Source organism: Copadichromis virginalis, linkage group LG22 (assembly GCF_057382275.1).
Source record: "Copadichromis virginalis isolate Kocher_CV1m ecotype Utaka linkage group LG22, C_Virginalis_male_GT1.1, whole genome shotgun sequence".
Taxonomy (NCBI): Eukaryota; Metazoa; Chordata; class Actinopteri; order Cichliformes; family Cichlidae; genus Copadichromis; species Copadichromis virginalis.
The window spans coordinates 14,076,200-14,093,701 of NC_140638.1; the positions used below are offsets into that span (position 1 = coordinate 14,076,200).

The window sequence follows — 17,502 nt, forward strand, 5'->3', positions numbered from 1 at the left end:
GTATTAATCAGTTTTCTTTAACTCTTTACCCCTTGAAAGCTGACTAGGAGTAACCTTTGAAGCTCTTTTCTGAACTGAGTGGTTTCATATCTGAGGGCTTCTTATAGAACGAAATGACTGTGTTTGCATCAGACGTTATAGTGAGAGTGAGCTCTGCCTATACAGCTACCACTGGAAACTATTCTAATGTCATCAAACCACATGTTCATTGATAAATACTGAGCTGTCAAACACATTATTACGGGTACAGGGGAGCTCATCAAATGTCATCTTTATGGGGAGAAAGCGTTAACGATCCATGAGGCTATAACATCAAAACCCTGCCTGAACAGCTTATGAAGCAACATGTGAACTTCCACCTTACACGGTGTTGTATTTATGTCTGACACAAATTTGTTCAAATCCAGTAGAGTAATGGGGGTAAATGCAGTAAGGTGAATGGTGGGTGCCAAGGTAGAGAAAGAAAGGAACAAGTGGCACCCAGTGAAGCCTTAAAGTTTATTTTAAGAACTCTCACAAAGTTTACTACTGATGGTAATAAACAGACGTCTCAGTTTATAGATAGCAGTGTTATGCCACTCTCTCAGTTTTTAGCAGACTACTCAGTGAACACCATCAACTCCCTCATATGAAGCTGGTGGACCTGAAAATATGCAATGACACAAGGTTCCTGAATGATTTACAGTTATTACTGCAACTTTTCATTACCTGTTTTGCTTCCACTGATGCATCTGTGGTCAATTAAAAATCATACAACAATAGCAGCCATGTTGATGCAAGTAATCTTTTGTCATTTAAATAAAAGACATGAAGTGCTATCTGCTTTCTTTTGTCTTCAAAATGCCCTTTGTGTGCAAATTTCCTGGCGTGCAGCTGATACAGTGTACAAATGTTATGATCTTAACTCCGATCTATTGACTATAAATGAACATGGTATTATTGTAAAAAGCACAATTATTTAATTGGAGTCTTTAAGCACAAAATATAGGTGAGTATCATCAGCATACAACAGAAAAATACAGAGAACTGAAGGCATGCATGGCCAGAAAAACCAAAAAGCAGTGGTTTTACAGATGTTGAGTTTTAGCCCTCGCTTGTGAATAATATGAGTTAGACTAACTCATTTACTGCCTTCAAAACAATGACCAAACCCCCCCCAAACAAAAGCTCTTAATAATACCACCATCTCTAACACGAATCAAGCAATCTGCATTTTTTTATAAAGGTCACAGTAAAGTGTAACACAACTCGTTAGAGGAACTTCCTACCAGTAGCAGTTTCCTGTCAGTACTTAAGACAAAGCAGAACAACAACAACAGACAAGTGTTTGACCAATAAGCAGAACAAACTGCAATATAAAAAAAATGCTGCATGAATTAAGAGAAGACGTAAGTGTGAAGTTTACAAAACTTACTCCGTAGCGTTTGAAGAGAACATCCAGGTCCTCTGTGGTTTTCCGGTATTTGTCATCATTAAGGGGACTTTGGTCGATCGAGTCTTCGCCGTCTGGCTCTGGGCTGTCACAGCCGTTGAAGCCTTTCTTTCTCAAAGTCTGTAAATGTAAAAACTGGGCTTTAGAAGTGAGAAGACATGATACTGCAATCATAGTATGAATCATGAGTTTATCATTTAAAGTGTTTCAGAAAATGTAGGTGGAAGAGAATCAGCTGCCACTGAAAATTATTTGATCACGGTTGTGAAGTCAGAAACACAATTCCCATTAATTATAACTACTTTCTCTATAACACCCCTGAATGAAGGCAGTGACGTGAGACAATGACACTGAGGTGCGCCGGTTACATTGCCTCTGATCACACAAAGATAACACTTCAAATTCTTTCTTCAGAGACTGCATTAAAACAACAGTCACAAAGCCTTTTTCAAGAAGCCCAAGCTTTTAATCTTGTTGGTTTTGTCACATCAAAAACACAAAAGCAAACAGCAAATAAATCAAAATCTGGTGAAATGATGACAATACAGCTAAAAGACCAAAAAAAACCAAATCACTTGTGCAGCATATGGCTACATATTTAACAGATTAAATGGGATATTGCCAGCATTATACAGCTCTTTATGTTTTAAGAGTTGGTGCAACAGTTCAGCCCTGACAGTTTCCATATTATTTAAAATCTAATCAAGGCCTTAGCTTACTCACTTCTGCACAAATGGTGAGGATGCATCGACTAACCTCAATGATATCGGCATTGGTCCGGCTCTCATGCGGCTCATTGTACTCTGTGTATTTGAGCAGGACCTTGTCCATGTCAGTACTGGCATACTGGAACAGCTTGTTCGCATGGTTGAAGATGATCAGGGCAATCTCGCAGTCACACAATACACTCAGCTCGTAGGCTTTCTTCATCAAACCAAACTTTCGCTTTGTGAATGTCACCTGAAAGAAAACAGAAGAAAGGATTTGTAAAAACAGCAGAGGGCAGGGTAAAAAAATCCCAGCGGTTTCTCAGGGTTAAAGCACTATTAACGCTGTAACTCCTATAAAAGACCTTTACACAGGTCTTCTGTGCACCACACGCAAACAGGTCTAGGCCTGCAAAATAAAATGAAATCTTTACAAAGACAAAGTAAGTCTATGACTATTTCAACTGCCTGTAACACAAACACATATTTCACACAGCAGATAGACACATTAGGTAAAAGCACACACAAATAACAGTGTACAAGTGACAACAATAGCAATAACATCATAAATAAAGAGGCATCAATGAAGCATAGTGAGTCAGTTTTCAGCATCGATACTGAAGCATCCTTGTTTTTGTGGCCCTTTATCATCACAATAAATAGCCTTCAGACACTCTGGTTGCTAACAATAAACAGTCAATAATCATTTTTCCCTGATGTATGTGTGTGTGTGTGTGTGTGTGTGTGTGTGTGTGTGTGTGTGTGTGTATATATATATATATATATATATATATATATATATATATATATATATGAATATGTTTACAAACAGTTTTGATATTTGTTGATATTTTTAGCCTAACATTTATTCACTGCTTCTGCTATAATTAGATGTGGTCTAAGTTGAACTAGAGATGCACACTTTGGCATAAATACTGCAGGTCATAAACTTTTTCCTATATTGTGTTATTTTTTTTTTATTTGTTTCCCAACTGACTGTGAATCAGTCGGTCAGTGTTGAGATGCATAGATTGTGCAACTGAATGCTCAGTCATTTCTGTGCTTCATGGTGACCTGTTTTATATTTAATATCTGTATTTAGAAAGGTCACTAATTCAACTCCAGCACGAGACAAAAAAAAAAAAAAAAAAAAAATCCCCTTTTGCATCAGGAAGGGCATCTGGATCAAACTCTGCTAAAAAAGAGATGTGAAGAGATGTGGTGTTTAAATGTGACAAGGGAGCAGGTGAAAGTAGCTTTACCTAACCCGGAGGTAACCTACAGAGCTGAAGTTAAGTACTAATAACTACAGTTCCTCTAGTGGCCCCTTTAGAAAGGCTCCAAAAGCAGGACAATCCCTACAGACGCCTGTTTTAAAACTGTAAAGCTTGTATGTAATTTTTTACATTATATTAACAGATTTTCTTTCTTTTTGGACCCCCCCTCCCATCCTTTTAGATTTTGTTATGACCTAAAGTTAAAGGCGTGGCCATTTTGCCTGACAGGTTTGCCGACGCAGGCAACAGTAGCCGGCAGCTGCAACACCAACAGACAGCAGGAAGTGACAAGCAAGGGGTGGATCAGACTGACATTCTGGATAACTCCGATATTAACCAGAATTAACAAAAACAGCTCTGTTCTTTTTAACATGACCTGAAAACAGCGTCTTAGGCCATAAAGTCATCTCAGAGCAACGGGAAACTAAACCTATTTTCCCATCTTTTTCCAACCAGGAGTCACCCCCCCTGCTGGCCGCTAAAAAGAATCCAGGTTTAAGGCACTTGGGTTTTGCCTTCACATTTCAGATCAGTCCATCGTTTTTACACTCTATGGCTAGCCCTGGCCTTGGCCAATTCCAGCCTCTGAAATTGGCCTCTCCATTGTCACACATTATCTGAAAAGGTTTCAGGGTCTGTTATGTCCACAAAGTCTGGGCTGGAGGGCATGAGAACGTCAAACATTTTTGTAGATTAAAGAGAGAAGAAATTAAAAGTACAGAATTCAAATTACAGCTACCGTCCGACCTGGCAGAAACGATCTTCTGAAAAGACAAATCAATGCAGCGATTTTTAAATTTGGTCTTCGAGCAAAATGTCTTGGAGGCATCAGTTGTGGAAAAAATGAGCTTGAAGATTGCCAAAGGAAAAAAAAAAAAAAAGCACGTGGAGGCCTGAGAGCATGAGGCAAAATATTCTGTGGTGTGATGAAAACAAAACTGAAGTTTTCAGTTGTCATACAAAGCATTCTGTTTGGCAGGAATCACCTCATCACTCATCCAGCACCATCATTACTGTGAAGTGGAGTGGCAGCCTCATGCAGTGAGAAGAGAAAGGAAGCAAATGGAGCTGAAAAGGCAGATTTTGGGGTACAGCCTGATTTAGTACTTGAGACCTTTCATTGCAGGACTTGAATGTGGACGCCAAACAACATCACAAAGCTGTGTGAGGCCAGCCCAAAATCATGACCTTACTGCCATTTGAAATCTGTGACATCTAGACAGCTATGTTGACCCTGTAAAACTGTCCCAGCGCCTACTAGCAGTAAACAGCTCTAATCATGTTATAATATGCAAGTTTTTGGTTTCTTTTTGTTTCGCATGCTGAACCTTTCTATGACCACACAACGTTCACCACTTTTGGCAATAAAACATGGAGTTTTTTTGTTTAAGATCAGATCAGTCCTCACAAAGTACTGTCCGGAGAACACCATTTTTGGATTAAACAGCTCACAGAATAAAACACTATTATAAAACAGTATTGTATAATACCTAAAACAGATGGATTTCTAAATAAAGCCTCACTGGGCTCTCGTCTTTTGAGTCAACCATTAAAATTAATATTGGCTGTATTTTAGAACACTTCACAAGTGATTTTTCAAAGGAAACAAAAATGGGGTGACCCGGTGCGTTTGCTTTACCTATAATAAAAAAATGTAGTAATCTGCAACCATGTGCACACTTTACTTGTAAGTGAGCTTATCACTGGTTACACTATGTTTTATTAACTCATTGATTAAACTATGTTTGGTTTTTTTTATCTGAACTTTTAAGCAAATTTGGCTGAGATGTCACTTTATGATTACAAGAAAAACTGCCTCAGCTGATGAAAGTCACGTCATGTGATCAAAAGCTCCAGAACAGCTTTTGAAGAGACTTTTAATAAACAAATTTTTCAGAAATTGCTCATTTTTTCCCTTCCTCTTTTCATACAGATCTCCCTTTTTACATGTTTTACATATCATCATACTAACCAAAGCAGGGACAGGCAACAAGCGCCAAATGTCACTGATAAAGTGCACTGAAGCGTACGAAGCAAACACGATGTGTTGCTGAGAAAAAACAAAGGACGCAAGTAAGAAAAGCAGTCACAATTAGAACCATGAGAACTAAGAAAATTGCACATAACTCCTGACCACACGGGTGATTAAAGCTCTTAATTAACTGGCTGACAGCTCTGCTCCATTTATATGGAAAAAAGTGTCCTCCTTCTTAATGGATTTAGCAGAAAAGTAAGCTTTTAATATGACATTTGAATTTGTAGATCAGGCGCAAATCTCAGCACATGCAGAGTCAGAGCCAAAAGTAACAAAAACGAGAACCTTATTTTGAAATAACGCCTTAACTCTGGAGGTTAATGCTCAAGCTGGAGCTGCGTGCTTTAAAAATCGGATATGTATCACAGTGTTACATACAGACAAATGCACCGAGGTTCAATCTGCAGTCTCTTCAATGACTCATTTCAGCAGATTAAACGAGCAACCAAATAAATAATTAAGCCTCACCTGCTTGTTCCTTTCATCGGTGATCCTTTGGATCTGAATCTTTTTCCTACCCATGATGCTTTGTTGTGATGAAGACAAATGTTGCAGTCAGTCAAGTGCAGAAGTGCCTCTCGGAAGGTGAGAGAGGAAGTGCAGCCACAAAACACTGAGATGCGGTCATGCACTCGAGGACACGCACAGACACATTTCTCTGTCCAGTGTGGCGAGGCAACGTGGTCGACTCCTTCAACGAGCGGGTGCTGCGGAGACGCTTGAGGTTGAGATGGTTCTCAGTTCGTCATTTGTTCAACGGGGACTAAAGTGACAAACTTACCCCCCAGCTGCTGTGGTGAGGATGACGACACTCCTCTCCTGTGAAAAGTAAAGAGACAAAGACGTTACTGGAAGGTTCTTTATGTATGACACAAACAGAGGAAAGGAAAACAATGGATATCTAATGGTGGGAATCATGCAATCAGAAATCAGTAAGTTATCATTCACTTGTGTGAAAAAAATAATGACTAACCCCACTTGTTCAACTGTAATTAACCTGAAAACAACTGAGGAAACAATGCTGTCTGATTATGAGGCCAGGGGGCACCAAGCGACACACGACACCACCGCGATGGGTTAAATTCATCGGCTGCCATTGTCTCAATCTCTTCAGGCAACGCATTAAAAATATGAAAAGGCGTTCAAGCTCAGAAAATGTTCCCAGAGATTGAATTTGATGATGAGATTTGGATTTTTTGTCATCCTTAGTGTTAAGTAACAGCTAACAGATCAGGTCTAAGATAGGCCGGATGTTTTGTGTTTTGTTTACACTCACTTCAGCAGGTCAAAATGAGAAAGGGATTTATTTTAGTCATTGCAATCAAAATTTGTGAATATAAGCAAGCACTAAAGCAAAAAATATGTCCATCCCCCAGTTCCAAAGCAGAAAGAGCTCATTTGTAAATCATTTAAACTTCATATTTAATCAATGACATATTAAACGTGTTAGTACTATCTTAAAGGTTACAAATTTCACGCTGTTATGTTGAAGGCAAAATTGTGCTACATATAGGCTTTGCTCTATTTTTGGTTCTTTATAATTCAACTAATGTTTTCTATGGTCTGAATTAACGCGAGCCAGTTTGGCAATCACATTATTTTGCTAATATAGGCAAGGTCCTCCCTGAAAAATGATGCTCTCTGCAGCAGTTCAAGTGTTCAAGTTACCCATGCAATATGCACTAAAACCTCCAGCCACAATGGATGCCGGCTTTTGAGCTGTGCGCTGATCAATAATAAGCTGGATGGTCCTTCTTCCCTTGGACCTGGAGGCAGAGCTCACGATTTCCCCCAAAAAATAAATAAATAAAATTTTGACTGATTAGACCAAATCACAGATTTTCTACTTCCAAAGAGTTAACCCAAGTCACACAGCCTATAGACTGATTAGTGACCCCTTGGTGACCTCTAGTTATTAGGGCCAAAAAATGATTATTCCTCAACCAGTTAGAGAGTGTTGCTGGCAGCCTCATTGTGAAATTGGTTGCAAAGAGGTATATAGTGTTGCACCAAAAACTTCCTTTTGGTTGCTTTGGTCAATAGCACGTTGCCATGGTCACCCTTAGTTTGCAAACTTGTCCAAAAACATTTGTTAACTACTCACGGAGCGGTAGTGAAACTTGAAAAACAGCAGCGCAAGCCCAAAATGATAAGCATTAGCCTTCAAAATAAAAGCTGACGAGTAAGCATTTCCCACGCAAACTGCAGGTGATCAAAGCATTTGCAAGGAGGTTTTTGGTGCAGCACTGTATACCTCTTTGCAACCAATTCAACATTATGACTACCAGCAGCCTGCAAATGGCTTTTAATTTCCACTGAAACCACTGAAAGCCCCAAAATCCATGAAGTTATTACTGTTACATTTATCAAAAGGTCACCCGTAGTGACTCGTGGTTTATAAGTGCATAACAAAACAGAACACTAAGGAACCTGTGGTTAATATTTTAAAATCTATTAAACTGTGGTTAATAGAATAAATTCATTCATTCTTAAAACAAATTTAATGCAGTCCTCCAAAGGACTAAAAACGTAAACGTGACATCAGTCAAGATAATTGTCAGTATGATTTTCTCCAGGATTCAGCCCTTCAGGGTTACTCAGTGACACCATGGAAATAATCAAAGTAATTTTAGTTTGAAGAGCAGGCCTTTGGGCTTATTATCGGCTAATGAAGACATTTACTGGATGGTTTACAAGCCTCTGAAAACTTTATTTTAGTTTTTCTTTCACACACACGTTTAAAAACACATTTTTGGCAGAAATCCTTAACAACTCCACTGTAGCTCTAATCTGCTACTTGGGAAAAACATAGATTTGAGAATGAAGTGACTTGGCACTTTGTGATTGTACCTGGGACACCCGGGGTAATGAGCTTTGTTAAAGGGTCGATCTTATAACAGCTGCAGTACTTACAAATATTTAACTGGCCACTTTTACTTTGCATGATAATGAGTTAAAAGTCATTAAGAGTCACATACTGCACAGGTGCACTTATCCTATCTGCAGCGAGAGCTTTTAATTAATCTATATTACATTCGGGATGCACAATTAATCATTCATTAATCACAGTTTTAGCAAGAACATTTCATTAAACTCAGTCAGGTGCAATGCTGATGCTTTGCATTTATGGGAGCTGCCTGGTGTGGTACATTAAATCAAGCGCTACCCTGAGCTGAAAGGAAAATTTGTTTTGTCTATTAATTAGTGGAAGGACAGAAAATCCTGGTATTTCAGAAAGTGTTGCTTTTCTTTGTGATCTTACTGACAACAACAGACAGTCAATGGACCGAGTTCCAGCAATCTCTGTTATTTTAAAATCTATGTTTTTATGTAATAAAAAATATGTTAAACAGATTTCATCACACCTGTGAAATGGACCCCAAAACTAACCTGTTCTAATCTCCTTACTGGCCTGAAAATTCACAGCAAAACTACTTTTCTTTCCTCAACCAATTTTATCTTCAGCTCACATTTTACTAAACACTAGGGCTGCTCAATTAATCGAATTTTAATCACGATTACGATCTGGGCTTTCAACGATCATTAAAAATGACTGAGCCGATTATTAGCCCCTCCCTCGTTTATCCGCGACACCTTAAAGGCCGCATAAACCGGTCCGTGGTGCAAAAAAGGTTGGAGACCGCTGATTAAGAGGACCCGAGGGAAGCTCGGAAAGCTAAGCAGAAGTTATTTGGAGAGGAGAGTGACTGCCGTTGGTTGAAAAGAGAGGTAAAAAAAAAAAACTTCAGTGGTGTTGCACACTATTTTATATTATTTTTTAAAGTCATTGTTAACCCTTTAAAGCCGTCAGAGCAGCACGCTCCGTTTTGTGTAACTATTTTTAAATCCCTGTAGAACCTGGACCGTGTAAGCTAGCGCAATAATTTGTTTTGCATATGAAACCAGAGGAGTTGTACTTACACCTCATACCATCAGCTTGTCCTCGGTCACGGTTTCCTTCCACATAAAGCTTTGCAAAAATTGCATAAAAAGCGCTTGCAGGAACAAAAACATAATATTCCAGAAACACGCTTCGCTGATCCGATCAGCTGTTCGTAACACTTCCCACAGTGAAACAGGCGTCAGCGCGAACTATCACATGTCCGCCATTTCCTGGCCGAAACCGGAAGTGACGTCATTTTCGCGGAAATGTAGTTTTTTAAAACTTGTAGGCCTTAAAGGCCTATACTGGTCATGTTTGACTTTTCTGAATAGTTTCTGGGATGCTTAGAACTCGAATTGCACTGCTGGAAATAGTTTATTTTGATGCACCTGCTGTTTTCTTTGAAAATTTGCATCATAGGATTGTTTTTTTGTTTTTCCTGCAGTATATAAAAATTGGTGTATCTCCAAAATAAAACTATGAACACACTCAAAATAAGTTTCCTGTTGTTGTAAACTATTTTTTGCAACTTTTTTGTATTTAAAGTTTTGAGGGATAAACCTCTTAAATTTCTCCAAGTAGAAATATATGTAAAAAAAACAAACAAAAACGATTTTCAATTTTTTTTTGTAGTTTATTGCACTTTTTTGCAATTAATGTAGTTACTATGGACTTAATTCATACATATTATTAAAATATGGGCTATAACAGTTGTATAGCAACTTGAAATGCTCCCATAAATGGCACTACAACATGTAAAAAAATAATATAAGCTCTGGCGGACTTGGTTCTATAGTAGGTCTTAAAGGGTTAAATAAATATCGTCAAATAATCGAGATCTCAATTTCAGTGAAAATAATCGTGATTATCATTTTTGCCATAATCGAGCAGCCCTACTAAACACATTACCTAAACCCCATTCTCTTTCCTACATGTGGGCTCGGCTCTGTGGCAATTGTGTTAAGTTTTCCCTCCAGTCTTGACCCTCCGCATCCGAGCTTTCCTGTGGGACTGTTGTTAGGCCAGACGGAAAAAATGAAAACGCCACTGAAGTGCACATGGGGCTTCCCAAAAAAAATAACCCACATTTTAACAAATGTCCAGACTGAGAATTAACTGGTGAAAACTCAAACCAGAGCTGCACCTATGAATTCATACAAGACGTCCTGATCGTGTAAATAATTAAACTGGTCTTTTTTTTACTTTGTTCGGTCAACTTTGAATTTCTTCTACCGCCACCTGAACCCACAGCAGCTGCTATCATTTCTTTTCCTCAATTTATCCATTATGACTTTTCTGCTCACCAGCCAACCAATTTTCTCTGGAGATGAAAATAATAATCTCACTGAGCGGGTCAGGTGTGGCCATACAGTGTATTTTCACTATCACTTACATTCATTTAGTCACAGCGGGCTGTGACGTGCCCCCGTACCCGTGTCAGCTCGCATAAAAACGATTCCAATCACTTTTAAATTCTGGCTTATACGGAAGTGTAAGTGTTTTTTTGTTACTCGATATAATGCAGATTCCTCATAGATAAAGATATCAGAAACAGCATCCTTGGTTTTAACACACTCTCAGCTACAAAATTTTAGATGTTTGACTTTTGTGCTTTGTTTTCACTTGATGATCATCTTGTTTGCGCTCGCTTTTTACTTTTGCTTTCACTCACTGGTTAGGTTTAGACAGCAAAAACTATGTTGTCCGGTTGTGTTACAGATTGTGGTCTGAGTTAAAATACAACCCCCTTCACAACACTAGCATTACCAACTGAATAATGATGGTTTGTTTAAGTGTATCGCTCAATAGATTCTATGGTTCGTTATGCACCAATACTAAAAAAGACCCGTAGTGACAAAAAAAAAGTAATTATTTGATGCAATGGAAATGATAACAGCAACTTACAGCAATATATGGAAAATCCACATATAAAAACAGGAAATTAACACTTCTATAACAATCAAACCAATGTGACACATCAGCCTCCAATGTGACATCTTCATATCATCATGCTTTGCGTGACCATCTGAGCTTTTAAAGTCTTTTACAGCAACACCAAAAATCTGCAGCTTTGTGAAGCTGGGAAAACACAGAGTAATTACCAATCAATTAATGGGCTGATTGATTAAGCTGCTAATGAGCTAAATCTTTCCAAGTACCTTATGTGTATAAACAGCAGTAGTGGCTGTCATATCGACACACAGGTTCATCTTATTAGCTGTGAATCCGTTCATGAGTGTACCTACTAGTCTTTAATAGCGTCAGCATCATCATCGTTGTCAAGTCATAAAAAGTGCTCAAAATGTCATGTTTTTGCACGAGTCCTCTGCTCACAAAGCCTGCAGTAATAATAATATTACTATTACTGCTAATATTGGTGTCCTTTATTAAACAACATTTTATGAAGGACCTTTTTAAATACAGGCTAACAACTAATCCAATAACCCTCGAGCCCAAAAAGCTACTTGACACATACAGATGCATGAGCATTAGGTGCTTTGAGTTGTGCTTAGACCGAGCTTTCCGTATATTAAATCTATATCCACAGCAGTGTTAATGGATCACTCAGCAGCTCTAACAATTACCACAACACGACATGTAGAAATATCCCACAGCTAGAGGGGAAAATGATTTTAAAAAATGCTCTTCCCTACTGACTCTGCTAACTTTGGCACTGTCAGGCTACAATATTATCTTTGATTAGTCGTGAATTGACCATAACAGGGCGACGCTGCAAGGCTTCTGTCTAGCCTTCCTCTCCCCGACTGCCCTCTGCATGGCTGCCCCCTCATTATTGTAATTGACACGTTCATCCCTCCTCTTCCCCCTTAAGGCGCGATGGCTCAATTAGGAGGTGGCCGGAGGACTGATTGGACACTGAGATAACGAGATCACCGCTGGGCTAAAACTGAGCCCTGCAGCCAGTCGAACCAATCTCGCTCAGACGCAGGAAGCCAATCAGCCAGAAAAGGCGCAAGTCGATCTAAAAGACACTATTTAAAAAGTCTGTGACAGTGGCAAATGAATGACTTTCAGCTGGACCAGGTGTGCCTCATCATCGTAGGAGGAAAGGCATTTGATCACTCTGGTTAGGAAAAAGAAAAAGAGCCACACATATGTTATTCGAATCATGCAAGTGATGCTTATGCAACCCTTGAATAGTCTCCTAATGAAGGGTGGCGCAATCAAGCTCAGGGTAGGCATCTGCCTGTTTTGGAGTAGTGTAATTAGTGACAGTGACCTTTAGCGGATTACGCACTGCCCAATGAAATGTGCCAAACCCCTGAGATAAATGGTCGGAGCCTCAAACGTGACTAGCAATGGGGTTTGCCCGGCTCCCAGACAAGGATTCAGTACTTGATGGCCTTAATGGCTCAATCTCCCACAGCCAAAAGGTGGATAGAATTGATTTACACTCACAGTTTGTGACTTTGCATCCATCTGACAACATAAGGCAACAACACATTGATTATTAAGGTGCTGCATAGAAAATCTCAGGCAATGGAGAAAAATCTCTTTGTAATTTCTAAAGTAGCATCTTTAGGTTTCATATAGGACCAAGAAAAAAAGCACCATTTAGGGAGCTGAATTCAGGGAGTGTTTCGCATATCTGTCTCCATTTTTTCGTAACTCAACTCCTCAATTAACCACCTAATTGCTTTAGGGCTCCAAGCTTTCCAATTTAAATAAAGCTGTTTTTTTTTTAACGAGATTTAACTAGACACTGTCATTTTAAAAGCAAAAAAATATTACTAAGGACTCACATATGTTGCCAGTTTAAACCCTTGTGCATTAGGACAGTGTTACACTGTGTCTTCCTATTAAATGAACTTTACCAAACAAGTCAATGTCTGACCTTCCAAAACCTTCCAACTAATATTACTGTTTAAGAGCAAAAAGCATTAGACATGTAAGTAATAAAGTCGTAAGAAGATATAAAGAAATGTCATTACTCTAGCAAATTATGCTTCTAAAGCAAAAACATCCAAATTTCTTAGACCTGCCTCAAGCCTTAATAAATTCAATGTGATGAGGTGTTATTTGAGTGGAAAATTATTGCAATTTTAATGAGCTTTCAGTTCAAGGCACACTAAACACAAAGGGAAACAAATTAAAACTATCCTTACATGGATGGACTATTTCAGCCAGGTCAGAAGGACAAAACTTGCATGCAATCACTGTGTATTATTATTAAAACTGGAAAATTCCTAGATTTGGATGGATATTGCCTAATTTTATGTGCCACCATTGCCTGTTTGTTTGGTCACATCTTTACCACATCTAGGAGACAAAAGCTTACATTCTGACAGCCCAAAGGGTGCTCATAACCTAAGAGCACGATGCTATCTTAATGATTTGTTGTTGTGAAGAAACTATTTCATTCCGTTCAACTTGGCAACCATTACCAGCTTTGTCAGCTTAAATCCTAACCCCGAGGTGGCAACACGCTTCTATATCAATGTTGTTTTCCTCATTTTAATCAGATATTTCACTTGAAGATAGCAAAGTTTTTGGCCTGCCAGCATGTTGATCCTGCTGCCAGGCCAGCAGAGGACCAGGACTGGGAAGCATTTGCAATCCAAATAATAATGTGACATTTTGAAACATTTAAACATGAGGATTTTGTGCTCAATCCACAGCATACAGTACACATCACGATAAACGAGAAATTATGTGTAAAATCTGTGCTGATGGTCAGTGGGGCTGCACTACCGAGGGATGTTGATATGAATCCATCTGCAGGGACGCCTCACAGCGGTGGATCACCCTGTCAAAGTGGCCTACTTATAGCCCAGCAGCACTGGCATCTACCATAGGAGGGCACAGAAAAATCATGGCTGCACGGGCCAGCCTCTCTGCTAAACCACATCAGAGCCCCAATTTCACTGGAATTACTTTTAAGTATTAATAAACAACGCAACAAAAAAAGACCACACAAATATGGACATTGTAGTGTGACCACTGATTGTTAGCGCTTTTAAATATTATGTGCATTGTTCTGCACACACGTAAACCAGTGCAGGAAAGTGAAATATATTTTCCCTCGGGCTCCTGTGAAGAGCTAAAAAATAATTTAAAAAATAATAATAAAAAAAATGCAGCAGCAGGGTGAACAGCTTTGAACAATAGCTCTCCTTTATGTGCACTTGGACTGTTTTCTCCTTAATGGCGTTAAACTAATAACCGTGTGAGATCTGGTATGTGAAGACCACATTAGGTTAAAGTGGATTTTTTTCCCCCTTTTTTGTTAACAAAGTGGGTGCAGGAGTCCAAACTGTCTAACCATGATGACAGATGGGAGTCTGGATACTGAGGAGGCCCACTGACGGCAGACAGGTACCCTACAGGATCTAATCTGACATGTTGGAGGCAAAACCTAGTGTCAGATCCTCGGTTCGTGCTTTTTAAAAGCCTAACGCAGCCGTTTAGGACACCATAACTACCGGAGCCAACATGGAAAGCAAAGGACGAGCTAACGTTGCTCTACACAGGCCATTTCACAATTTTCTAGTTACGAGTCCGACCGACAGCCATTACCTTCCTCACTCTCTCCATATAACTCGGCAGGGCGAGCTGGAGTACGCACTACTTTTAATCATATCACGGATATTTCATGTTCACGTGAAGACTGGGTATCTGTGTGATATAACACAGTAGTCTCGCTTATTACTTTTTTGTATTTAAATAATAAAGCAAGCAGGTCTGCACCCGTGTGAAGGAAAAAAGACGCAGGAAGGAAATGTATCACTCCACTTACCCTGAAATATTGCTGATAAACACCGAAAATAGGCCTGCCACTACCGGCTCCAGAGGTGACCCGTGTTAATTAAGAAACATTAATTATGAGCGCTGAAGCGAAGTCTCTATTTACATGAATCCGCGGCATTTTATTCCCTTTAATGTTGATGTAACTATACTATCCACCCAGGCGACACAGCGTACCCAGTGTACGATCGACGTCATTGACATTAGCACGTGATCGACGTGACGCTCGTCCAATTGGGAGCTGACGTGCAAACTTCTCGTCCAATCGCAGACGAGTGGGTCGGTCTGCGGGAGAGGACATGACGGAGGTGACGGCCATGTTCTGCAATAGTGTTGGTATCCCTCCGCCTCAGTATTTACCTTTTGCATGATTTTGCATGTGGGGAAAATGTCACTGTAGCCCCACTGTGCCCTGCCTGCTTTCCATAAGAGAGCCCGCTAGCCCATTTGTTTTTCACGTCTGCAATCAACACAGCCCTGTTAGCGGCGAATAACCGCCTGCTGCGGCATGTGAAGGCTGTCAAAGTGGGAAATGTTGAATGTTGTGAGGCAATTACCGCTTAAATTGTTTTCACCTCAAGTGCTTCTTTTCTAACGGTATACCAGACGCTATGATATCAGACTGGTGAAATGTCCACGTATTGTTTAAGAGTAAATAAAGGGACACGTGGTGAAATCGGTGAGATATATGTGACAATAATATATGTGACATATGTGACATATGTGACAATAAAAGTGATTTGATTTGATTTGATATATACATATATAAAACAGACCACTTCATAAGGTACACCTGTTCAACTGATTCTTAACACAGATATCTAATTGGGCAGTTACGTGGCAGCAAATGAGTGCATTTAAACATGTACACATGGTCAAGATGACCTGGTGAAGCTGAAATTGAATCACAATGGTGAAGAAATGTGATTTAAGTGACTTTTTTCAATGTGGGGTGGCTGTTGGTGCTAGATGGGCTGTTCTGATTATTTCAAAAGCTGATGAAATGCTGGAATACTACATCCTGATTTTACAGAGAATGATCAGAAAACATAAAACAGGCTACAATCTGCGCTGCAATTCACAGTTAGACAATTTTCTGTTGCAACATTCAGACAGTAGGTTCAGAATTTGCTATGAAAGTATGAAATCATTCTACCTGTTCAGGCAGCTGATTATCACATTAAGCATCATTTATACACCACAGCGTGAGTAATGTGGCTGACTGTCAGTCCATTGCCACAATGTACCCATCTTCTGATAGCTGCTTCTAGTAAGATAACACACTATGTCACAAAACTCAGATCATCTCAAAGTGGCGTCTTGAACATGAAAATGAGTTCACAGTACTCAAATGGTCTCCACAGTCATAATATGCTGCTGGGATGTGGTGGAACGGGAGATGCACATCATGGATATGCAGCCAACAAATCTGCAGCAGCTGTGTGAGGCTATCACATCATTGTGGACCAGAATCTCTGAGGAGTGTTTCCAGCACCTTGTTGAATCCATGTGTGCCTAATAAAGTGTCCAGTGAGTGTATAGACTACATATTATAGCCCAGCACACATGCACTAGTGCATATATTTATAATGTGTAAGAAGTGTACACATAATAAATTATCCATTGGAAAGAAAAGGACTTCTGTGTGCAGAGTAATTTCTGGTGTACAGTATTACAGGGCAAAGCTGACATGTTAGCGGGCCGAGGGGCCTCATCACCTTTGAGTACCTATGTCAGTCCCCCAGCCAATCTCCACACTTCTTCACAACATAAGCATGGCATTAAATGTTTTCATACTGAGTTCTAACAAAAGACAGTATAAGATGTGGACATAGCCACTGTGATTCACCTGTTGGTTTGTGAAGTCCAGTTATTAAGCCTCCACAGTGGATCTGAAAAGTCATTGGCTAATGACTTGTGATTGACAAGGCATTAGCCAGTGGGCATATCCTGGATAATCCCCTATAATTTACAAAATGGACTTCATGTTTTATTCAAAATGATTCAAAACTGACTGCGTTCTGTGTTACTGAGATCACAGAGGAAGGGAACTAAGAGGACCTCTGCATAAGTATTTTTGCAACCGCAAGTGTCGCCCCCTGGGAGCAACTTAAAAGAATGCAGGTCTAAGGCACTTCAGCATTGGTTTTATTTTCAGAGCCAGGAGTCATACATCTTTTACACTGTCACAGGGCCCCTCAATAATACTCAGCGCTCTTGCTATTTCAGTTCTTTAGAGATGCATATTTCTGAATTAAATGTCAGTTAATCAAATTACCACAAAGTCATTGCTAAGCAATGCAAGCCTCCTGGGCTCCCTGCGCAGCAGCTGTCCACTTTCCATTTAAAGCCCTGAATACTTATTAGAGCATTCTTTGCACTGCAAAGGACTCTCGCATTCC

General features: G+C 39.6%; 1 protein-coding gene across 5 annotated transcripts in view; it reads right to left on the reverse strand.

Moving 5' to 3' along the window:
- The window catches only part of LOC146682985 (myocyte-specific enhancer factor 2D homolog), a 33,536-nt gene extending 18,248 nt beyond the window's left edge, over positions 1 to 15,288 (reverse strand). For 4 of the 5 annotated variants that reach the window (XM_085446670.1, XM_085446667.1, XM_085446669.1 and 1 more), the window contains exons 1-4: positions 15,093 to 15,288; positions 5,920 to 6,270; positions 2,189 to 2,392; positions 1,415 to 1,552 (exon numbers count right to left, since the gene is read on the reverse strand). In XM_085446670.1, the coding sequence (XP_085302796.1) occupies positions 1,415 to 1,552; positions 2,189 to 2,392; positions 5,920 to 5,973 (396 nt within the window). In that variant the 5' untranslated portion in view covers positions 5,974 to 6,270; positions 15,093 to 15,288. The remainder of the gene's footprint in view (positions 1 to 1,414; positions 1,553 to 2,188; positions 2,393 to 5,919; positions 6,271 to 15,092) is intronic. The other variant, XM_085446666.1, reaches the window with a different exon arrangement.
- Positions 15,289 to 17,502: the final 2,214 nt, after the last annotated feature.